The following is a 25,700-nucleotide window of genomic DNA, read 5'->3' as shown; positions in this document are numbered from 1 at the left end:
TGCCTAGTACTTCTTTTGAACTTTTTCAGGATCACATGGGAGCCAAAGCCTATTCTGCAAGCAGCTATCAAAAGGCATATATCCCAGTCCCTCACAGTATTCAAACACACACACCATGGGTAATGCTGAGGATGCCAATTCACTTACTGGAATGTCTTTGACATATGGGACAGAACTACAGACCCTGGCAAAACTCCACAAAGACAAGGGGAGGACATGCAGATTGTGCACAGAAGCCTCCCTCCAGCTGAGAATTAAAGCAGATAACCAAGCACAGTAAGACAGGACAAATAACCTCTGCATTACCTAGCAGAATAATGCTGAATAGCATACAGAAAAGGGCATTTCACTAAACCTTGCCCTTATGCACCAAAAATAAATAAAATAAGTAAATAAACACATAAATAAATGAATAAACAATACATCAGCATTCTCAATTACCTTCTTAAAGACAGGCTGCCTGTCATAAGCTGCATATAAAATATTTAAAAATATTGACACAACATGCCTAAATATTAGCAGAAGTACAGGCTATAGAAAGTCTGGAACAGGATCAAAACCAAACTGGAACATATGACCATTCCTGAAAATCCACTTGCTCCTTTGAAAAGCTAAAAGCATAACACTTGCAAAGACTGCCAAACAGTGGTCCTATCAAGAAACTATTGAGTAAGATTAGGCCAGTATCTCCTAGCTTTAATGAGAAAGATGTTATAGTGTTTATAGCTAAGCAAGCTGACAACCGAAGTGAAACAAGCAAATATATGAAAGTTAACGTACACTGATTCATCTTTTCAGAACAAGCAGCACTTTAAAAACTACAAGATACATCAGAAACATACAAGTTACACTCCATGGCACTACAGATTTTGAATTAAGCAATATATTTTACTGCTATAATTTACATACCAGTAAACAAGCACGTACTATAAACCTCTCCATCAGTTCCTTAAACACCACCCTACAGCCACTGAGGACTACTGAGGGGGAAAGGCCTTTTAAAGGAAATTCAAGAAAATGTGGCCAAAAATCAAAAAAGTAAGTAATCAAAGTAAGTCAAACACAATGAAAAAAGACACAACTTTGCAACAAGGAATGGCAACAGAACAGTACAGATTTAATGCATTCTTATCATGCTCAAATAAATCTTGTGAAAACCACATCAAGGAATCAAGTTTTTCCAAGTGCATGTGGTAAAGGAGGAGGGAGCATACTGGCAGATTAGCCGTTGTGAGAAATGCATTGCAGTTTCACTGACTACCTGAATGTTGATGTGCACAAATTATAGTCTATGAACTACATGAAATTAAATATGCCATAAATATGTTTAGTACTCTATTTGTAAATCCAAACAATTAAGACTTAACTAACAGTTATTCAGGATGCAGCTATTAAATTACATCCCTGATGACTGAGTACATCCTTGCAAACCAGATGCAATACACAATAAGCAACTTTAGAGGTCCCCAACAAGGAAAACTACAACCACAAACATAGGACACTATACACACATTCCAAGGTTGATACACCTCAGAATAGTCCCCCTTTTCCAAGGTAGCAAGATCTAGGAATTACTAAATACATGTACTGAGGGTATTGGGATACACAATGGCACAGTCGCCATAAAAATACTTTAAAGAAGAAACAGTGAGTTAAACCCTGCTGCGTATTTTAACTTTTTTGTTGGTGTATCCATCCATCCATATCCCTCTTTTTCCCTTTTCTTTTTTGCATATGGGTTGAGGCATCACATCAACAGTGACCATCATCTAGAGCCAACATTTCCATCTCCAGGTGGCTATTGTAATTTATTTTTTGAAGCAGCAGTATCTGCAATTTCTGACCTCACAGTTGTGACAGGAAGCCAAGGATATATGTAGACACTAACAAGCTGAATCTCAACCTGATGAAGATCTTACAGCTTTCAAGCCAAGGTGTACTCTTGTTAAACTGTAGGGGTTTTCACTTGAACTTGGTATGGTCACATTTCCAGGTAAATGACATTTTGTTGTCAAGTACTGCAAGAGTAAGATGTCAGTTTTTCAAAATTTACCTCATTATGGAAGCAACAATATTCACTGATTCTGGAAACGGATGTATTGTTCAAAGTTCAACACACAGCAACAAGGAAAACCAACATAAAATACACTCAAGAGGCAGTGAATGGGAACAAAATCCAATTTAATGGTGCTTCTGGTACCTCAGCAAACAGCCTTCAAGGAATAACATAAGCCACCACCTTTTCCCATTTTATAACAAAGCTGCTCCAATGAAACACTTTATCTAATCCATTCAATTAACTTACCAAATGAACATACTTAAATAAATATACTCCCATACAAAATTTCCCACGAAATACAAATCCATAGCCCATAAATACATTTTAAATAATACTGTTGACATCACACATTCAAATTTCCATCTAAATTCATACCTTTAGGTTTCAAAGTATTATAATTCAGAATAAATCTACTTTCCATTCTTAACAAACTGGCTAAAAAATCACCACCTCTATCAAGAAATGGTGTAGCCAAAACACTACAAAAGAAACTGGCATCAGAGCACCCATGTGCATTAATAAAATGTTCAGCTACTGGGCTATCTAAATTCCTATTTTTAATATTGCCCAGCTGCTCAAGAATCCTCACCATAACCATGCACTTAGTTTGTCCTACATACTGTCTCACAGGAGTGGACCCACACCCTAAAATATAAACTGCCCCACATGAAGTATATGAAAACCTCCCTACAGAACAAAACAATTTTCCATTAATCTTCCTACCTGAAATGTTTTTAATCCTAGAATGCAACTTACATCTTCCACAAGGGAAGGTTCCTGCACCTGCCCTATTAGTTCAAAGTGTTCAATGTTTAACAACTCCTTCAGATTCAAATCTCTTCCATAATAAAATGTAACTTTTGCAGGAAACAAATGCTTTAACTGCTCATCTTCATACACCACTGGCCACAGATCCTTCACTAGCCCCTTCAAAATATTGGAAAAAAAGGGAGGATTTAGTCACAAAAAAACAATTCCTTCCCCTGCCTTTCTGTATCCTGAACAGAAAAATGTTTTTTTAGAAAAACCATATCAACTACTACTGCCCCCACATTTAACGCACTATCCTTAGCTTTTCTCAGGCTATCCCTAGAACAGCCCCTTTGCAACAATTTTTGTTCCACCTTCTTAAACTCCCCTACTACTAACCTTTTTATCAGAAGTATTATTATAAATCCTTTTAAATTCCCCCACAGGTAATGCTTCCATCAAATGAGATGTTTGCATACTACTAGCCTGTAAGAAATTATTAACAGTAGTGGGCTTAATGCTCTACCTTCAAATTCTCCCCAACATAAAATTTCACATCCAAAAATTGAACATTATTTCTGTCAACAGCAAAGGTAAACTGCAACCCCAGTTCAATGTAGTTCAATTGATCAATAAATTCTGAAAACTCTTCCAAATTTCCTCTACATACAAAAATCAAATCATCAATGTAATGTCTAAACAAAAAAACATTTTCAACAAAAAATTCCACAGAATAAATATATTCTCAAAAAAAGCCATAAAAATAATAGCATAACTGGGGGCAAAAGAAGCCCCCATCCCTGTACCTTCCTTCTGAAAATAATAAATCACCCCCAAAATAAAAATAATTATGTGTTAAACAAAACTCTTAACAGTTCCACCAAAAAGGCTGCACGTGGTCCTTCCCCTAACATCCAATGAACCGCTTCTAACCCCCACCTTCTTTTAATATTAACGTATAATGCTTTAATATCTACTGTTGCCCAATATAAATCCTCACACCATTGAATTTCCCTCACTTCCTGACAAATATCACCTGTACACTTAATATGAGAAGGAATTCTCGATAAAAAAACATTTCAGGTGAAAAGCCAACAAAATCCCAACATTTTGCAAAAATGACCGTAAACCTGCCACAATAGGTCTTCCCGGGGGGGGGGGGTCAACCATGTTTTTATGCACTTTGGAAATGGCATAAAAACCTGGGTCTTTGGTAAACGTGACAAAAAATTTACTCACATCCCCATCCGAGAAAAAGCCCAGTCTTCCACCTTTATCCAAAACCTCCCTCAAATGATTGTTGTATTGTTTCACAGGGTTACTTGCTATTTTTTCATATTATGATCCTGTTAACAGATCAAAAACCATTTTATTATACTTTTCCTTAGAAAACAATACCCAATTACATCCCTTGTCTGCCTGACAGTAAACTACACCAGATTCATAACTTCTAGAATGATTTAAAGTTTCCCATTCTTCTTTAGACAAACTATAAACTCTTCTAGATTTAATGAACCTTTGATATTCAGACTTTCCTTTTTTTACATAACACCCTTTCAAAGCTTTGCACAACATTTGAGCATCTGGGAGGAATAAAAGTATTAGGGTTAGAAAAATGAGGAATCATTAATTTCCCATAATCAGTGAAATAAACAGTCTTCCCCTCACCCTCATCATCAGAAACATCAACAAATTAATTCTCATATACAGACATGTCAGATAAAGAGTCTTCCATATTAAACAATTCAACATTTTCAATTTCATTAAATGCTTTCTTACCTTCAAAATACACTCAAATATAATTTTCTATAAAACGTTTTAATGTCCAAAATAACATCTGCCAAAGATGGAAAGCAAGTATGAAAAAACTTGCTCCCTTTCAACAACAAACTTTCCATGTCTTTAGTCACGGCGGTATTCGATAAGTTTATAATGTGTAACTGTTCAGGCACACAAACCATATTCTCCTCCAATGCACAACTAGAAAAATAATTTGTCCCAGTTTGTGCTTGAAAGTATTTACAGACAGAATGCTGACCATGAAAAAACAGCAATGGCACCAACATTATCTTGCCGCAACACCACCACTTCATCATTTCTTCTTGCCCCCTCGATTTCTCTGATTCTGGCCCTTATCCTTTTGTTGAAAATCTTTCAGCAAAGTCTGCTCCATCTCACTTAACTGACAAATATCCTCAAACGAAACGTTCTTCTTCCCCGGCTGCATTTCAGATCCAGAAGAGACAGAAGAATCACGTGATGTAAATGACCTATCACCAACAACTTTGGTGATCGCCCACCCTCTTCTGTACTTCCGTTGCCATAGAAACACAAGGTCTTTACTAAAGTCGGAAATATCACAGTTCAGCTTCTTTTTCTTCCGTTCAACAACCTCATTCTCAACCTTACACAAATGAACTTTAATGCACTTCATAGACTCAATAAAGGGCTGCTCAGTCGTTTCTTTAGCCAACAAATCTTGTAACTCCTCAAAATTATACTGGACCATTTCATAGGTTCATACTAGGCTATCTGCCCTAGGGCATTTATAAGCCTAGCCAGAATGTGTTTGGCTTTCGCCACCCATTTTAAATTAATTTTGCTATGCCCTTTTTCGAGGTTAGTATACTGTGCCTCTGTCTAACAGTGACACAGAAGTGATACCCAGGGTAAACCTACGATCTCCCATCCACTCATCAAGATTCCTCTTGAAGAGAGTCAATGAGGGACTCTGCCTAACCTGGACTGGGATTTTATTCCAGAGTGAAGGGAGCCTCTGGGTTATGAATCTGTCCCTCCAGCATGTCCTATTTATTTCAGTGCTGAGGTTCAAGTCTCGAGCGCGTAGCTCGATGGGATTTGGATTTTCTGAGGTGCAGCATGTCCATTAATTCCGGGTTGGACATGGCTATACGTCAGGCACAGATCACCTCTGAACAGGCGGTATGCCACTGAGTAGAGCTGGAGTTTCTTTAACCGGGCAGCATATGGCATCTGTTTGAGCCCTTTGATCCTCTTGGTGAGGTACTTTTGGGGTCTTTCCAGTTGCTGCAGGTGTCTGGTAAGGTACATCCCAAAAGGGGCATTGTACTCAATTATGGGATTGATGAGGGATGAGTAAAGAGGCACAATGACCTCCCCTGATCTAGATGTGAATCCCTTCATGATTAGGTGGGCTATATAAAATATTTTTCTAACCACTTTGGCCACGTGGTTGTCAAATGAGAGATTGCTATCAACTTGGGTCCCCAGGTCCCTAATTACTTCTTCTGTACTTAATGGATTACCACCTATGTGGTAGTTTGTGGGCACTTTGTTTTTGCCAAAGGGGATGACTATACACTTTTTGGCATTTAGCTTCAGGCCATGGCTCTGGCACCAGTTGTCTGTTTCTATGAGGCCCTTTTGGAGAATGCTTGTGTCGGCTGGAGAGTCGATTATGGCGCCCAGTTTGCAGTCATCTGCAAACTTGGTCAGCCACAGTCCTTCCATGTTGGCCTGTACCTCCGAGAAATATATACTGAACAAGAGAGGTCCCAGGACTGAGCCTTGTGGGACACCACTTGTAACTGATTTGGAGTCTGACATGGCTCCAGCAATTCTAACCATGTGGGTTCTGTCCTTGATCCAGTTTGTAATCCATCTAGTGACATAGGGGTTTATATTTAAGCTGGTGAGCTTATCTATAATGCCCGAGTGGGGTATTGTATCGAAGGCTTTTGCGAGGTCCAGGTAGGCTGTGTGGACCACCTTCCCCTCGTCAATGGCCTTGGTGACTGTTTCAAAGAAATCAACCAGGTTTAAGAGGCAGGATCTGCCCTTAACAAAGCTGAACTGGGTAGGATCCAGTGTCTGTACGTCCCCAATATCTTTATTTATGAGGTCCATGATGATCCTTTCCATAGTTTTGCAGACCAAGCTAGTCAGGCTTATGGGGCGATAGTTTCCAGGATCCGTTGAGGCACCACCTTTATGGAGAGGGACCACTGTTGCTGTACGCCACTCTTTGGGCACATATCCTGTAGTAAGGCTGAGATTGAACAGTAGTTTTATGTTTGGGTTTAGCTCTTCTTGGAGTTCATGTAGGACGCAGCCCGGGGCACCGTCTGGTCCCATTGATGCTGTGTTTTTTGCTTTGGAGTCTTATTCTTCTTAACTAAAATCTGAAGCCAATTTAACGTACATTGAGTGGAAACCTGCTTCCACTCATCCAATAAATCGGCTTCATCATCAGTAAAATCAAAGGCAGGCAATTTTTCAACACGGAGACCCCTAGGGGTAATTTTCAAGTCCAAATAATTTTCTAATAGCATGTTGTCATAAAATAAAGTCAAATCATTCATGACAAAGCATTCTAATTGTTCAAAACAGCTGTGAAGATCCCCAAATTAAAGCCAGTCCAGGGATCCATGCCTGCCAGTTTATATTCCCTCTCCTTTAGCCACTCCTGAAAAAAATGCCTTGTTACCAGCAGACTCCTCATTAACTTCTGCACGAAAAATATCAGGAACAGCAGAAGCTCCCTCCAGAAACATAATAAGAAGATCAAAATTCAACACATAGCAACAAGGAAAACTAACATAAAATACACTCAAGAGGCAGTGACTGGGAACACAATCCAATTTAATGGTACTTCTGGTACCTCTGCAAACAGCCTTCAAGGAATAAAATAAGCCACTACCCTTTCCCATTTTATAACAAAGCTGCTCCAAAGAAACACTTTATCTAATCATTCAATTAACTTACTAAATGAACATACTTAAACATACTCCCATACAAAATCTCCCATGAAATACAAATCCATAGCCCATAAATACACTTTAAATAATATTGATAACTTTACACATTTAAATTTATGTCTAAATTCATATCTTTAGGTATTTCATGGGAAATTTTGTATGGGAGTATGTTTATTTAAGTATGTTCATTTAGTAAGTTAATTGAATGATTAGATAAAGTGTTTCATTGGAGCAGCTTTGTTCTAAAATGGGAAAGAGTGGTGGTTTATGTTATTCCTTGCAGGCTGTTTGCCAAAATACCATTAAACTGATGTATTGTGTTGGCAGAAGACATATATAACTAGCAACAATGCCACTGTGGACCTCAACTGCACAACAAACTGATAAATAAAATAAAAAATGCAGAAACGAGGTGGCTAAAAGCAGCAAATATAATTTAATACCAGGTTAGCGCTTTTACATCAACAATGCTTCTTCAGACCATGTACAATACACTCACTACATCCTTATATATATATATATATATATATATATATATATATATATATATGAATTCAATTCATCAATTAAGCAATGATGTAATGCAATCAAGATCTTAAAGTCAACTCGCATCTTTTGCCATAGATAAATACACATACATATATAATGTATATAAAAAACACATATAAATGCATATACATATAATATCAAGCCCGATGCATAGTAGCTTAATAACAATTACTAACATATAAAACATATACAATTCATAAAATACACTCATATAAAATATATATTCATTTTAGGGGTCTAGCTTTAAGCCCTATCATTAAGGCCAGGGAATCTATCTGCTTCCAGTTCTAATTTCCACCTTAATTCACATTGTTCTGTCAAATTTTTCAAATGTCCTAGTCTTAAACTTGGTCTCAAACACTGTATCACTCTAAAACTAAATCTATGTGTATAATTAAACATAGCTGAGTGCTTAGACGTGCACTTCTTTCTACATCATGATTCCTCATGGCTACTAAATGGACCCTAACCCGTTCCCTCAGCATCCTATTAGTCATACCTACGTAAAATGAGCTACAAGAATTACAGGTAGCTAAATAAATTGTTTTTTGTTGCACAATTGGCTGAGACTTTAAACTTGTATTCCTTGTTAGTCTTGGGATATGTAAAATTATCTAATGCTAGTACTTCACAAATATTGCAACAACCACATTTCTGCAACCCTCTTACAACTGTCTCATTGGACTTATTATCATGGCATAAAAGTCTTCTTAAGTTCTTTTTGTTCCTACAGCTAAATCGTGGTCTGTTATTGATTACCTGATTAATTTCAGTATCAGCTTGCAATACAAACCAATTCTTATTAATAATTTGTCTAACACAATCTACAATGTTGGAATATTCTAGTATTATTTTCACTTCATTATTACCATGACTCTTTCTGGGTATTTTGTCTTGATTCAATCTTGGACCATGCATATAAGGTTGTGCTCTATCACCTCTCACATTTTTTACTTCTTGTATACCTCTACGTATCTCTCCATAATTGTATCCACGCTCTAGCAACTCATCTCCAAACGTGCTGATATCTTCTCTAAATTTAATTTCTTCACTGTCCAATCCTGAAATATGCACAGCTTGTCCTTTGATAATATTTATATATATATATGAGAGGGATGCATACTGTCTCTATATAATATATTATTTTTATGACATTTTTTCCTATGTAATTCTGTAGAAAAATATCCATTCACATTCTTCCTTATGGTAATATCAAGAAATTCTATTTGTGTACTAGAAATAGTATATGTAAATCTTAAAAAAATCAGTGGTTTTATTTATATATGACAGGAAATTATGTAACAGCTCTATACTTCCTGTCCAAATCAATACCAAATCGTCTGCAAATCTTTTATATAGAAAAATGTGCTCAGAATAGTCTCTATTACTTAGCAAATACTTCTCTTCCCATATGCTAACACTATACTGGTGTAGCTATTGGCACACGAAGTGCCCATAGCTACGCCAAGTAGTTGCAAAAAATAGGTGTCCTTGAACAAGAAGACATTATTGTCTAATACCATCTCTAATAACATGCACATCAGGTCAATTTTACCCTGACCATATATTTGTCAGAGCTTAAATAATTGTTAACAGCTTCTATACCATATAGATGTGGTATAATTGTAAATAGAGAACTTACGTCAAGAGCTACAAGATAACTTCCCATTAATTTTTCATTATTTCCCGTCATCGTAGGTCATAAATACATTGTTTAGTATCACATATTATATTGGCTGACTTCATTAATGCTGGTCTTAAATTATTTTCAACATAGATGGAAATAGGTTAAGTTACCCATCCTTGGCCTGCTACTATTGGCCTTAGAGGTGGTTGTGAAGTATGTTTATGTACTTTGGGTTGACCTTGGATTATGGGTACTAATAGGTGCAATACTACAAAATAATCGAGTAATTCTTTAGCAATGATATTACTGAGAAAACAATCATTAAGAGATCTGTATATACTTTCACATAAATGCTCTACATGCATCAAAGAAATCTTCTTATGTACATCCTGATCATTAAACATAGAAAACATTGCTTCTTTATACTTTACTGTATCATATATAACTATCCCACCCCCTTTATCTGCTGGATGGATAATGACAGTGGGATCATTAATCAAATTATCTAGTGCTTCTTTCTCACTACTATTTAAGTTACAAAATCCTTCACAACTTGTCCTACTTCTTCAAGCTGTTACTTGCCTTAATTCAGCTTCAAAGACATTGCAGAACATCTCTAAAGGGGCATTCAATCCAGGAATAAATGTACTAAGCTTTTTAAAGTTAATACATGGCTTTTCAGAATCTTTAAACATTGTTTTAAGCATTACATTATGTGCAAATACCTTAATGTCCAAAATAGTATTGGTAATGTCCATACCGGCGGCTGGTATAAATGAAAGCCCTAGTTGCAACAAGCCCACTTCATGTTTGGTTAAATGTTTAGTTGATAAATTGTAAATTAATGACTGTTCAACAGCCGTTGTTCCCACATCTTTTTTATGCTGTGGTTTGTATCCCGTTCTCACGATGGTAGCCTCCATTTCCTCCCCCTGCTCACTGAACAATGATATTGGTTATAGTCCATTTGTCGAATTGGCAGGGGTGGAGATGAAAAAACCTGCTGGTCTTTTTTCTCTTTTCTTCTAACTGCTTTCTGGCCTAGTGGCTTATTATTAACTTGCAAAATATCTGTAATATCAGGAACCATGATTAATTGATCTCTCCACTTGAGAGACGTGATCCTTCAATCCATTTAATGCTCGTGCTTCTATATGCTTATCGTTGGTATCTTCTGTAGTTTCTAGTTCAGTGCTAATGCTAGTTAAAGGAACAGTACTTATTTCATCACTCACAGCTTTACGAATGTGACTATCTTTACAGACTGTATTAACTTGATTCTTAGGCCTGTAAAAATATGGCCATTCAAAGTGAATTAAGGTGGATATTAGAACTGGAAGCATATACATTCCCTGGCCTTAATGATAGGGCTTCTATTAAGCCCCATCTAAAAGCTAGACCCCTAAAATGAATATATATTTTTTATATATGTGTATTGTATGAATTGTATATGTTTTATTTATTAGTAATTTTTATTAAGCATCAGGCTTGATTTTATATGTATATATATATATATATATATATATATATATATATATATATATATATGCATTTATGTGTGTTTCCTATATACATTATATATATATATATATATATATATATATATATATATATATATATGTGTGTGTGTGTGTGTGTGTATTTATCTATGGCAAAAGATGTGAGTTGACTTTAAGACCTTGATTGCATTACATTATTGCTTAATTGATGAATTAAATATATATATATATATATATATATATATATATATTTATAGAAGGATGTAGTGAGTGTTTTGTACATGGTCTGAAGAAGCATCATTGATGTGAAAGTGTTAACCTGGTATTAAATTATATTTGCTGCTTTTAGCCACCTCATTTCTGCATTTTTTATTTTATTTATCAGAAGACATTTACAACCTCCAGTATTTCAGAGATGTACTCACTCCTGGAAAGTAAAAAATGCCCTAAAAAGTTATAAAAATATATGCCAAGTCTTGCATTTAATTATAATTTTTATTGCACAATGACTTCTGATTTATAAATCAAAACATACAGGAAAAAACAGCACTCTCTCTAGATCACCAATTAAGATATTCTTGAAATGACTAAAAAAAAACTTACCGACATGGCAAGATCCTCACTATATCATTTGCCTTGTACCCTTCAATACAAACTGCACAGTTGTCAAAATCGGGTTCCATTTCCTTAAACAACAGAAGAGAATTTCAAAATGTTATTGCATATATGTATGTCTGTGTGTGTATATATATATATATATATATATATATATATATATATATATATATATATATAGACAGCTTCCAGCAACTTATATCCAAACAAGTATTTGCATGCATTTAAATAAACATTACTAACTCTGTGCATTCATTCTTAAGAAATCCTATTTATAAGAGCTAGCAAGTTTAAAGGAACAGCAAATTTTTAAATGCAATAATGAGAACTACAGCAATAAACATTATAAATATATTTAGAATTTACATTAACGTGGAAACTTAGCAAGTCCATTTGATCAGTGAGTGATTAGTAATGCGTGTAATACATTAGTCAGCATTCAGGTTACAAAATACAAAACAGAGGTGAACATAGCAAAATAATAAATCGTTAGACTGAAGGTGTAGTTCAATTAGAATCAGAAATACTTTATTGATCCTGCAAGAAATTGCTTATGTTACAACTGCACAGATAAAACATAGACACAAATGTAGACCAAGCACAAATGTTACATAATTAGATAAGACAGATAGTATACTGACTTATGTTACTCCACATATATAACAGCAATGCCTAACATAGGTACACTTTTGACCACAGCCAATGTATTAGATGAATTTGATACCACATACAGTAGTGACATGAAAGGGGAGACCTTTGTGTTAATTACCACTCACACTAGGATACGGGGTATTGCACATTACGATACTTAACTAAGGTATAGCATACTGTATGAAGGATAATTGTATTGATGATTAATAGTGCATTGAAAAAGAGAGATAAGAAGGATGGGGGGAAAAAACAAGGGTAAGAGTTTACCACTGCACTATGTGGTCTCCTTCACTAGTGGGGGAGCATAAATAAAAACTGGGAGGAATGACAGAACCCTTGGCACTGACTCACCAATGAGGAGGAGGAAGAGAGAAGCTATAGAAAAGAAAATCAAAAGAAGCTGAGAAAAAGTAATGGGGGTGGTGGCGGGGTGAAAGACGACACCAAAATGTAACAGAAATCAAGAACATCTAAACTCACATGCAGATAAGACGCCCGACCACATTACTATCAAGGAAGACTATGCCAATATCTTTGAATGACAACTGTGTTCTCTGTAGCTCTCTGAATCAGACAGTGAAGTGTAAAATCTGATGCAGCACTGCTTTCTTCCCTGGACTCGCTCCAACCATGCTAGGGTTCAGTGAAGACACTGGAGCGCCTGCTGCTGCAGCATCATACAGCTGGCCAAGGAGTTTTTGTTTTCTATTAAGCCCCATCTTTACCTCCCCTATGTGCACTTTTCTATGTCCAGGGGCAAACAAGCAATGGGGACATGCTTGCATATCATCCTACCTCCACAGTTTCTCAGTTAATGTCCCCCACCTACTCCCCTTTAAGACAACCCTCCCATCCACCAGATGGTGATGAGGTTAGCCCAGGTGCATGCTTCCACCCCCGTTATAGACACCCCCATTCTTCCCTGCCAGTGACTCAGATTCCTGAGCCACTAATCAAACCTAGGTTGACCAGGATGAATTCAAGGCTTTATGCCTCCATAGAATGGATCACATTGTATTACCTACTTCTTACCTCAGTATTGGTTGTTCTGTATCTGTACCACACATTCACCAACTCATTCAAGTAATCTGACTGTAGAACTTTTTCACTAAATGTTTCTCAGTTCATAAAATAAAATGGTGCTGCTCTGACTCATTTGTCTGTAATTCCTTCTCAAAAGAATTTAAGAATAGCTGTGACTTTATCCCTAGCACTGTGAGAGGGACAGAAAGTGGGGTATTACCACCATGCCAAAGTAGCTTAACTTTTTTTACTCCAAAAAGTTTTTGGAGACTTGGAATTCAGATTCTCCCTATCAAAGTACTCCTTTGTATATTATTTTTACAGTTTTTATACAGGCACAAACTGTCTAAAGGAAGCCTGCATCTTAGTTTGCTGGTGCCTGAACACAGCTTTGTCACTTTTTAACATACATTTTCAATCTGTCAAGCAGTCATGTTTATCAGGCATGCTATATAGCGAAAGTGTGGAACAGAACCACTCTATGAAGAAAATATGAGATTATGACTAAAATCACAAATGTGTTTGCTGTGCCATCTAAAGAAGGACTGCACCATCTAAAGAAGGACTGCACCCTTGACACTGACTCTGAAAAGATTTTTTGGGTAAACACCTACATGGAAAAAATGTCCCTTTTAAAAAATGAAAATGTGTAGAGCGTCCAAGCCTAGTTTTGGGCACACGTGTTCAGGCAGAACAGTGTGCATTTGTCAAGATCAGAGAAGAGAACTTTTGCAGCAGATATTTTGCAATATTTAGCATACACCAGGCAGGATTTTTGCCAGGTTGAACATTTAACAGTTCACAGATAGCAACATCTAATGCATCTCTGATTGTTAATGCTGGGAGCATTAACAATAAAGTTCTTTTATTGGAAAATGTGTTACATTTCCACAAGATTGATGTTGCTATTTGTGAGACATGGTTCATGAACAATGACTGGAAACCAGTTCTGTCAGCGTATAAATGTTTTTACTGTAACAGACATTCTAACAAAAAATCAGGTGGAGGTGTTATCACAGCGATTAAAGACAGTTACGAGACCTGTGATTATTGCATGTTCAGTGAGAACATCAATACTATAGACTGTGTAACTGTGACAATAAAGACAACCCTGGTATATATAACAATCACTGGAGTATTTAAGATGACCAAAGTCAAGTGCTGATGACTTAGAGGAATTCATTCATTTCTTGTATGAAACACAGGACGGAAGAATAATATTAGCTGGGGACTTAAATTTACTAGAAACAGATTGGAATAATATAGCAATAACCCACGCCTGGGTGTGGGTAATGTGGGATTTACCCACGGTTGGCGTGGTTTGGTCCCGAGGCCCGGTAAAACCGATGGGTAAATCCCGCATTACACCAGAAATGAGTTATTGCTATTATATTATGACATTATTTAAGAAAAGAAACAATTACTTTTCTTAAATAATGGCATTGTATAATGCCTCTTTGCTGCCCTTCCGCAGCTGTCTGGCATCCGCGGCAGTTCTGATGTACTGCGCATGCCTGCGCAGTACATCAGAGCTGTGGCCAAAAGCAACGGAGAAAGCAAGATCTCCGTTGCTTTTTTACTGTTTCGCTATGTTATAGATTCATAGGTTCATAGAGTAGTACTAGGCTAACTGCCCTTGCGAGCCACTTTAAGCCTAGCCAGTTATCCCCTGTGAGATTCAAACCATATACCTTGTGTTTGTAAGGCAAACACCTCAACCATTAGGCCACCCTCCCAAATGGGTTTAACATACAGAGACAGCTTTAAAATAAGCAACGGAGATGTCCGTTGCTTATTTTAAAGCTGTCTCGCTATGTTAAACCCATTTAACATAGCGAAACAGTAAAAAGCAACAGAGATCTTGCTTTCTCCGTTGCTTTTTTTCTTAAACCTGTCTCGCTATGTTAGATGGGTTTAACATAGCGAGACAGGTTTAAAATAAGCAGCGGAGATCTCCGTTGCTTTTAAACTGTCTCGCTATGTTAAACCCATTTAACATAGCGAGACAGGTTTTACAAAAAAGCAACGGAGAAAGCAAGATCTCCGTTGCTTTTACACACTGTGTCGCTATGTTAAAGGAGTTTAACATAGCGAGACAGCTTTAAAAAAAGCAACGGAGATCTCCGTTGCTTTTTTTAAACCTGTGTCACTATATTAAACTCTTTTAACATAGTGAGACAGTGTTTTAAAAAAAGACTTATACTAATGGAAAAAGTCCGGGCGACCGGACCTTTTTCCATTAGTATAAGTCGATTTACAACGTGCACGCTGGCCAATCAGTGTGCACGTTTTGGAATATTAATGGGGGGTCATGGTATAATATCAATTTAACATTAGTTAGGAAATTATTCACAACTTATGTTCAGAAACAATTGCTTCAGACTGTAAAAAAAACCTACCAGGGAACAGAACATACTAGACATTGTCTGTGTTCCTAAACAAATTACTGTTACTTCAAATCAAGTTTTACCACCACTGATGTGCAGTGATCATGGGGTTATAAAGGTTAATTTGTTGCTATATCTGCCAAAATGAAATCAAAACTGATGCACAGAAGATTAATTGCAGATTATATGCAAGCATAATAATCACTATGTAAAACTAACTGGAGCGACATGTTCAGTGGAAAAACTGCAGATGGAATGTGAAAAGTTTTGAAAGAGAAATTGAGTGCAAAAATTAAAAACATGTTTAACATCATGATGTAGGCATACAATGTCAGGGGGATAGATTTCCATACAAAACATCATGTTACAGATGGTAATAGATTATACAATCTCGAGGGATATATTTCATAAGAACAAGATAACTGATTAAGGTGAGAGACAAAAAATGGAAGAGAGGTCGAAATTAACTTTGAAAACTGAAATAAACAAGCTGGACAAACAAATTAAGCATAGTGCGAGACAAGATCAAGAAACATTTGAAGAAAATTTATATTAAGATATTGAGCATAATATGAAACCTTTTTATAGATACATAAGATGTGGAAGGAGTAAAGACATACAAATTGATAAACTGTGTAGATTCTAAAATTTATTCTCAGACACAACAGATTATAGATATATTTATAAAATCTTATGCAAAACAGTTTGGCTCCACAAAGGGGGTGATAAGTTGTCCTAGTGACATCCAGATAACCTCAGATACTGGAATCAAATTAGATTACACTGAAAAGGAACTAAGCAAAATGGATCTAAACAAAGCACAGGGAGAAGATGGAATTAGTAATAATGACCTGAGAACACTTCAGTAAGAACTTACAGTACCGTTGTGTCTATTATTTACTAGGTCATGTAAATATGGGGAGATTCCTCAAGATTGGAGGCTTGCACTTATTAAAAGTGTCTTTATGGGAAAGGGGAGGAGGACACACCTAATGTCATATAGACCCTCAAGCCTACTTTCATGTTGTTGTTGCGTCTTTCGGCTTTTCCCGGTTAGGGGTCGCCACAGCGGAACTCCAGTCCGCTAATGATTGGTAGTTGATTTTTACGTGCCGAGTTGCCAGCCCTGACGCACAACCTTCAACGAAGGTACGCCAATTCACGCATGTCTCCACGCAGAAGACGCACTAGCTGAGAATCGACCTGGACAGCGTCTTACTGTGAGGTGACAACGCTACCGCAGCACCACTCAAGCCTACTTTCATAATGTAGAAAAATAATGGAGAAGGTAATATTAGATACGTTATTGCCAGAACTGGACAGGTTGAGGCTTGAAACCATAGGTCAGCATGCATATGTTGAAAACAGATCTATTACCTCCTATAACATGATGTTCTGTAACAATATAGTAACAGCTATGAATGAAAAATTGTGCTGCGATTTGGGCACAGGAGACTAATATGTTGATAAATACATCAAAAACTAAGTATATGAGATTTGGGAGATATAAATTGAAAGGTGAATGTTTAATACCGCAAACAGTGACTGAAACTGTACACTCAGTATATGGGGAGATCCACCTTTGAGTTTTTGTAATTATATCATCCAATTGGTTACTGATAGTCACAGAACTATAGGTTGTACAAAAAGATTTATAAAATATAGGAAATCAGAAATGATGACGTCATTGTTTGTTAGTTACATTAGATCCAAACTTGAGTATGGAACAACAATATGGAAACCTTATAAAAAACAACCATGAGTAAATTGGAAAGAGTACAGCGAAAATATACCAAGGGCATCCATGGATGTGAAAAATTTAAGTTATGAAAGACTAAAATATCTGAACTTGTACATTGACTCTTATAGATACCTAAGAGATCATCTTATTCATGTATATAGGACATTTAGAGATAAGTAATTCTGGGAATGTTTGGGGTTATCAAAAAGTAGTAGAGAATCATCAGACAACCTATGCAAACGATTCTATAGGAATGAGAAGTGTACGGTTCTCTGAAAGAGCAGTTGATGCCTGGAACAGTCTACCAAATTCCGTTAAAGCAAGTACTAGTTTAGATACTTTTAAGAACAGCCTGGACACTTATTATGGGAACAAAGGTTTTCATATATTGGTAGTCTAGAAGATCATTAATCATTTATGTATGTATGGCTGTTCAGGATTATTTGATTAACAGCATTTTGACTGAGTTTTTCATGCTGTGGACCTAAAGAATACGAGGAAGACATTTGTTTTCTTACTACAGTTTGCCAGTGCTTAAAAGATAGAAAAAATAACATTAACGTCTGTAGTTTGCCTGTGCACAACATGGCTTTTAGCTTTTTCTTCATCTGCTGCAAATTTAGTGTGTGTGTGTGGGGGGGGGGGGGGGTCTTTGGCAGATAGCTGTAAAATCTATTAGGAGTGCTGTGTGCCAGGGTCTGGAATTTGTAAATAACATTTTTGAGAATGCATGGAGACTTGTATACACGGTGTCTGACTGAAATACAATTGTGAAGTAACTGTGGTTCATATCTAGATGGTTTTAGTTATTAGCATCCTGTCACTGCAAGGTGTGGCCCCAATCACAGCAATGTTGATACACATTTTGCATACATGCAAAGTCACTATACCGTCTGAATATTGATTTCTGTTCCAGAATATCAAGTCTGCAGTATCTTGGAGCTTCTTCCTTCCCTGAGATTCACATAGTTATTGAACCCCCAAAAAAAAAACCTTTTTTGGGCAGCTGGTAATTTAGTGGAGAAGCTTACCTGTGATCTATGTCCGGGAGTCTCTACAACACTGCTTCAATCTCGAAATACATGAGATCTTAACTTCCACCGTGGGGATCCATAATTTGTCTGCTCAACACACATCTGCTAAGGAGCTCGTGCTCCTGGCAGAAATCTGCCTGGAAGATTTATTACAAACTGAGAGCAGTCTCCCCACAAAAATCATCATTGCTTGTCTGCATAGGAGGATAAGAATGCTGCCCCCTGCTTCGTTGGGCTGATGTACCAATATGACAAAGTTGTGTTGTCTGTTTGAATCAACACCTGCCCTGAAGAAGTAAGCAAGTAAAATCCCTTGAAAGCCATCAATGCAAATTGGACTCACAACATCTCCTTCCAGGTTGATATGTAGATGTTGAAGTTCCGGCAGGCCAATGGTTCTGTACCCATTTTCCATTTAGATGCTTGAGTCTCCCTAAGCTAAGTTCTGAGGTGCATCTGTCGCAAATCTGACTTCCGCTTTCTGCTTCGGCTGGCAGAGAGTCCCTTTGTTTGTAGGTGACATTCCTGGAGCCCACTCACAAAATTCCTTTTGAATGCAAGGTGTATCATCTTTGAATGATAAAGTTCAAATCTTGGTGCAGTGGGTTCCAGCTACATATCTTGAGATACCACTGTAGCCTTCCTCATATGCAGCTTTGGCATTGGGAAGTACCAGAATACAAGATGCTATGAACCCAGGCTTGAAGGACTGTCCTTGCAGTCAGCCTGGACAGACGGTGGTGCCTGGTGGGAAGTAAAGAGAAAAGATTCTTTTGTTTGTCCGGGTCAAAAGGCCATCTGGGATGCTGTATTCAGTCTCACACCCAGAAAGTTACATGTCCTGGAGAGGGTACTTAGACTGGACTTTTATTTCGCTCACAGAATACCCCAGGCATCTTAACACTGCCATCACATACTGTAAATGATGAAGAAGTTCTCGTCCTTTTCTTGGGCCAGAATCAGGCAATCGTCCAAATAAGGATAGATTTGTATTCTCTTAGCCGAAGAAAGTCAACACTGAGCCAGAACCTTCGTGAACACTCTGGGCGTAGTAGATAACCCAAAGGCAATGTGCAGAACTGATAATGTGAAGTCCCAGCCCTAAAACGTTAGGATACTTCCTGCAACTGGGCTCGATAGGCGAAGGTAAGCTTCCTTGGAGATCCAGAGTCACCATCCAGTGATCTTTTGCCCGCCAGAGGTAAAAAGCTGTTGTAACGTCAACATTTTGAACTTGGGAATGTCCAGAGATATAAAAGTTGAGGATAGATAAACCAAATCAAGTCTCCACGTGTTTCTTTCTTGGTACTAGAACAAAGTAGAATAAATTCAGGCCCACTTGGCAGAGGGACCAAGTTGTATGCCCCTATTTGAAGTAGTAGAGAAATGTTTTGTGTGAGCCTCTAGTCTTTGCTGAGGAGGAACGTCCGGCATGCCTTTGAAAGGAGGCAAAGGTATGGAACAAAACTTGTAACCCTGGTGTATGATACAGTGGCAATACCCAGTATTTGCTCTGGGTAATCAACATCCACCCTCCCTGAAGAGTGCGCTAACCTCCTCCCAAAGGTGCTGCCAGGCAAGCAAAAGGATCTGGCAGCTGAAAAAGTAGTGTCATTGCCAGCCTGTTTAGAAAGGCACTGGCCCTGCCCTCACCCGAAGATTGTGCAGGTGAACTCCCTGTTCTAGGTCTGAAAGAACTCTGAGCTCTGCTCTCTACCACGTCTAGACCTACCCCTAGACTGAGAATCAAAAGCAAGAAGTGATTACGTCACCCCTTAGCAGGCCAATTCCTACTAAACTTGAGGAGGCTGAACTTGTAAAAATCTTTAACAGCCTGCATGCAGAGTTTTAGCCTTGTCTTCCATTTTCTTCTGGCAGACTGGACTCCACAGGTGAGACCAAACAACACATCAGACTGCAAAAGGAGCATCCAAAAATCCCTTTGTCTTTAACATGGTCAGATAAATTTGATCTCTTCAGCCAGGATGTGCCTCATGAAGAACTGAACCAGTGGCAGCCACCCCTAGACGCAGGGGCCTGCACAGCATCAAGAACCACACTGTAATGAATGCTTACCCACCTGTTCAGAGACATGCACCAAATCTTGTGAATTCCTTGCACACTCACGCCTTCCCGGCCAGAGCATCCAACCTTAGACTTCAAATTGAGAAAGAAGAAAGTTTTGATATTTCAACATATGAAACTGGCAATTCAGAAGCTCCTGCATAGCTAAGGTAGAAGATGTATAGACCTTCTTTCCCCATCTATCCAAAAGCTCTGGCTTCTTTTATCTAGGAGTGGAACCCAGTTTTTTTTTTACAACAGAGGCCTTGACACCCTTAGGGTCCCTGGACTAATAGATTTCTGGGTCCGCCCTAGGACTCTTATAAAGATATTTATGAGCCCTCAAGGCTTTTACCCTGTGTAATACCTATCCTGGGTTTAACAGGAGCAGGAGGCAGGGAATCAGGACGGCGGTGAAGCCTCTGCAAACACATTCTTCCACAACACATCCAGAACAGGGGTATAGCCAATGGGGCCACCATGCTGGGAGTAACAGCAAAAATTCCCTAAGCCTTTTCTGAGAATCCAGAGAGAAGTCCTTGACCCTTCCCAATTTTGAAATGTTTCTCAACAGGAATGAAGCGAATTCCTGAAAGAAAAATCCTCTGGAGGAGGAGAAGCAGAAGCGGAGTGGAATCATCTGCATCAGAATCAGAATAAGGGAGAGTACTCCTGCAAGTCTTCAGCTGAGAGACTCTGAAACATCGAGAAGCCTGCTCAAAAGACTTCCCAACTCTGGCTCCAATTCCCTAGGCCTTCTTATCAGGGAGGGGGCAAAGAACCTCTAATCAAGGTAATCAAATCTTCTGCCATTTTAAGCATGTGCTTCTTAGGCACAGACCCTGCTGAACTAGGGAGTATAGCACCAACAGAAGCTAAAACTGGCCTGCACCTCTGGGAGAAGCCTTTGGAAACAGAAGGAGAAGGCATAGCCACCCCTAGGAAGGGAGGGGGAGTACAGTAATCTCTTGAGAAGCCCCTTCCAGCCCTGGACCTGCCTCGAGAGACCACCTCCTGCAGAATCAAAGTCTCCCTGAGACTCAAAGAAGTTCCTCGCTACGTGGAACCCACCGTGTTCCACTGAAGCCTCTAAAAGAACCTCAGCGTCCGGAACGGATTTTACTCATCTTGCCTAGGTTTTAACTGTTTTGTCTTTTGGCGCTTCTTCAAGATGAAGCTGAAGGCGCCGGAGAAATCCGACGGCATATTATACTGCACCGCTTCCCAAAGACCAGCCTCTAGCACAATCCAACCTTAACCGCTAATAGTGCGTTTATTAAGAACCTAGCACAAAAGTTTTTGCGGCCCAACAACGTCGTGCTCCAGGCCCCAAACAAGGAATACACAAAGAATGAGTACATCCCTATCACGTGCATCTTGTTTTCCCACAAAGAAAATACAGTTATTCACTTTTTCTGACATCCGGTAAAACACTGAGGCAAAGAAAAAAACAAAATATTCTCCCAACGGGGTACTTAGCCAATAACTTGGATTCGGGTCTGAAACTCCAAAACTCGAAAACCTCAGAACGCCGAATCTGCACTTTGCAACGCTGCCACTTCTGCATCGGACCATGCGGGCAAAAAAGACTGAGGAAATGATGCGTCGGTCATGGCGCTTTTGTACATGCTGGATGTCCTGATGTCAGTTTAAAAGCGCTTGACCGGCGTCAGCCTAATAATACTTTGGTATTCGGGCCGACCGAGGACAGCGGACTACCCCATATGTAAGGACTGCAGCAATGTGAGATGAAGAACATCCATAGATCAGCATGCATATGTTGAAAACAGATCTATTACCTCCTATAACATGATGTTCTGTAACAATATAGTAACAGCTATGAATGAAAAGAAGAATTATTGCTGCGATTTGGGCACAGGAGACTAATATGTTGATAAATACATCAAAAACTAAAGTATATGGAGGATTTGGGAGATATAAATTGAAAGGTGAATGTTTGGAATAACAAGACAGTAAAGACTGAAGAGCTGTACACTCAGGTATATGGGGAGATCCACCTTTGAGTTTTTGTAATTATATCATCCAATTGGTTACTGATAGTCACAGAGACCATAGGTTGGTACAAAAGATTTATAAAATATAGGAAATCAGAAATGATGACGTCATTTGTTTGAAAGTTAGTTACATTAGATCCAAAACTTGAGTATGGAACAACAATATGGAAACCTATATAAAAACAAACCATGAGTAGAATTGGAAAGAAGTACAGCGGAAATATACCAAGGGCATCCATGGATGTGAAAAGAATTTAAGTTATGAAAGACTACAAAATATCTGAACTTGTACATTGACTCTTATAGATACCTCTAAGAGAGATCACCTTATTCATGTATATAGGACATTTAGAGATAAGTAATTCTGGGAACTGTTTGGGGTTATCACCAAAAGTAGTAGAGAATCATCAGACAAGCCTAATAGCAGTTCATCGATTCCTATAGGAATGAGAAGTGGCACGGTTCTCTGGAAAGAAAGCAGTTGATGCCTGGAACAGATCTACGCCAGGTGTTCGTTAAAGCAAGTACTAGTTTAGGATACTTTTTTAAGGGAACAGCCTGGACACTTATTATGGGAACAAAATGTTTTCATATATTGGCAGTCTAGAAGATCAGTTAATCATTTATGTATGTATGGCTGTTCCAGGATTATTTGATTAACAGCATTTTGACTTTGAGTTTTTCATGCTGCTGGACCTAAAGAATACGCCAGGGAGAAGACATTTATTTTCTTACTACAGTTTGCTGCAAGCAAAAGATAGAAATAACACACCTGTAGTTTGCCTGTGCACAACATGGCTTTTAGCTTTTTCTTTCATCTGCTGCAAATTTAGTGTGTGTGTGGGGTGGGGGTCTTTTGCAGATAGCTGTAAAAATCTATTAGAGTGCTAAAGCCAGGATCTGGAATTGTAAATAACATTTTTGAGAATGCATGGAGACTTGTATACCTGTGTCTGACTGAAATACAATGGAAGAATTGTGGTTCATATATCTAGATGGTTTTAGTTATTACATCCTTCTGTCACTGCAGGGTGTGGCCCCAATCACAGCAATGTTGATAATAATATTTTGCAAATATAAAGTCACTATACTGTCTGAATATTGATTTCTGTTCCAGAATATCAAGTCTGGTATCCTGAGCTTTTCCTTCCCTGAGATCTAGCCACCTCAGTTTGCTAGACAGTAACAGCATGATGTTCCTGTGTGGCAGGTGGTAATGATAGGCATTGGTAGGACTACTAGCTATATCATTAAACAATTCAGGCTACACAGAATATCAGAGGATTGTTAGCTATGCTAGCAGGGATTAGGGGAAACAGGAATTGGGATTTGGTACCTTTGAGTTACTTTACCAGTGCTTCAGGCAAGTTAATAGCTCCTTAACAGAAGGTACACAGATGATATCACAGATGTCAGTAGAAATCAGTGATGCTTCACTGTTCCCAGCTTCAGAGGAGTCTTGAGAGTTTTCCTGAGGATAAAGATGCACTAAGGCAGAAGCACGTGGCTTTAAAATGGAAATGTTCCTTTTTGGAGCTCAATGACAGCCAGTGGAATTTCTAACAACTAGAGTGCCACACCATATGTACCTGACAGAAATAGCGACTCAGAGATAATTATTTTATTTGTACAAATGCCCAGCCATATGTTCCATAAAAGAGGGGTGAGTCAGAGACGTTATCTGTTCATTCAGCACAGACCGGTATTCACTAGAAACTCGGGTTGTATTCACTAGAAACTCGGGTTGCTTAAACGTTATGTTTAAGGACACAAAAAAGTTGTTCTTTTCACAAAAAAAGTGCTTACATGCATCTTTATGCACGCAAACACTTTTTCTGTGAAAAGAAAATTTAGTTTTGCAGCATTTAGAACAACATATAACTTTAAAGTTTGCTGATGAACGTGGAAGACTAAACAAACAGAGCTGTGTTTATGGCATTAATATTCATGGGCACGCAGGAGGCGCTTGTGTCACTTTGGGTTCCATATCTAATTATGCTGGATTAGCATAGACGTTACTGTGAATTAGTTATGTAACTGCCAAAACGTAATAGCTTGGCAAAAAAATAATCAACAGTTGGCAATTGCATAACTAATTCACACTTAAACATAAATAGAGTTGGAACCCAAAGTGACGTAAATGTCTCCTTCCCACCACTAATATTAATGCCATAAACACAGCTGTTTGTTTAGTCTTGCATATTTTGAAACAATTTTCAAAATCATTTTACTTATAAATGGGTGTGAAATGACCTTTTATTTTTTGCGTAAAAAAGTGTTCACTTGCATAAAGATACATGCAAACATTTTTTTAATGCAAAAACAAAAGTTGATTTCATTCATTTAAACATGATCTTTAAGATGCTTATCATACCTCTCAACCTGGAAACATCAAAAATTTGGACAAAGGCCAGTGAAAAGTAGGTACAACTGGCCAAAAATCTGTATGCTGATTAACATGAAATTTGCAAACATAATTACGTAACCCCGCCCATTCCAATGAAATTGTGGGATACTAACATTCACTCTGCTGTGTGGTGTGTGTGTTAGTTTTATCTTTTAATGATTGCAAAATACCCTTCCTTTGCTCAGTGATACTGTTCCATTGACTTGTGTGTGACCTCAGCATCATGTCGTCTGTTTGTCAATCCCACCTATGTGTAGTGCTATCCATTGGCCTACTCCCACTTCTGTACAAAGTTCCAAGCTTTTTTTCTTGGCACATTAAACACAGGCAGCCTGCCACAGGATTTTTGTTACGTTTCTCTCTCTGAATCCAGTCCAATTTTTCACTAGTTTTAAGTTACATGTAACAAATGCACAACAGGCCATTTTCTGTACACTGATCACTTGTTTCATGGGAAAGTGAGTGAGCTCTTCACTCAGAGCACCTTTCTCGTATATGAATAAAAGCAAAGATTGTCGAATTTCACTTTCAAGAGACCTT

The 25,700-nt window shown here is 38.0% G+C and overlaps 1 protein-coding gene across 1 annotated transcript in view; it reads right to left on the bottom strand.

Moving 5' to 3' along the window:
- RNF150 (ring finger protein 150) overlaps positions 1-25,700 on the bottom strand; it is a 1,529,405-nt gene that overhangs the window by 589,191 nt on the left and 914,514 nt on the right. Inside the window, exon 4 of the mRNA XM_044062282.1 lies at positions 11,827-11,909. Coding sequence (XP_043918217.1) covers positions 11,827-11,909 — 83 coding nt within the window. The remainder of the gene's footprint in view (positions 1-11,826; positions 11,910-25,700) is intronic.

Source organism: Protopterus annectens, chromosome 2.part1, assembly GCF_019279795.1.
Source record: "Protopterus annectens isolate FY-2018-M chromosome 2.part1, PAN1.0, whole genome shotgun sequence".
Taxonomy (NCBI): domain Eukaryota; kingdom Metazoa; phylum Chordata; order Ceratodontiformes; family Protopteridae; genus Protopterus; species Protopterus annectens.
The sequence above is the reverse complement of the archived record's forward strand: the minus strand, read 5'-3'. Positions and strand labels throughout refer to the sequence as shown.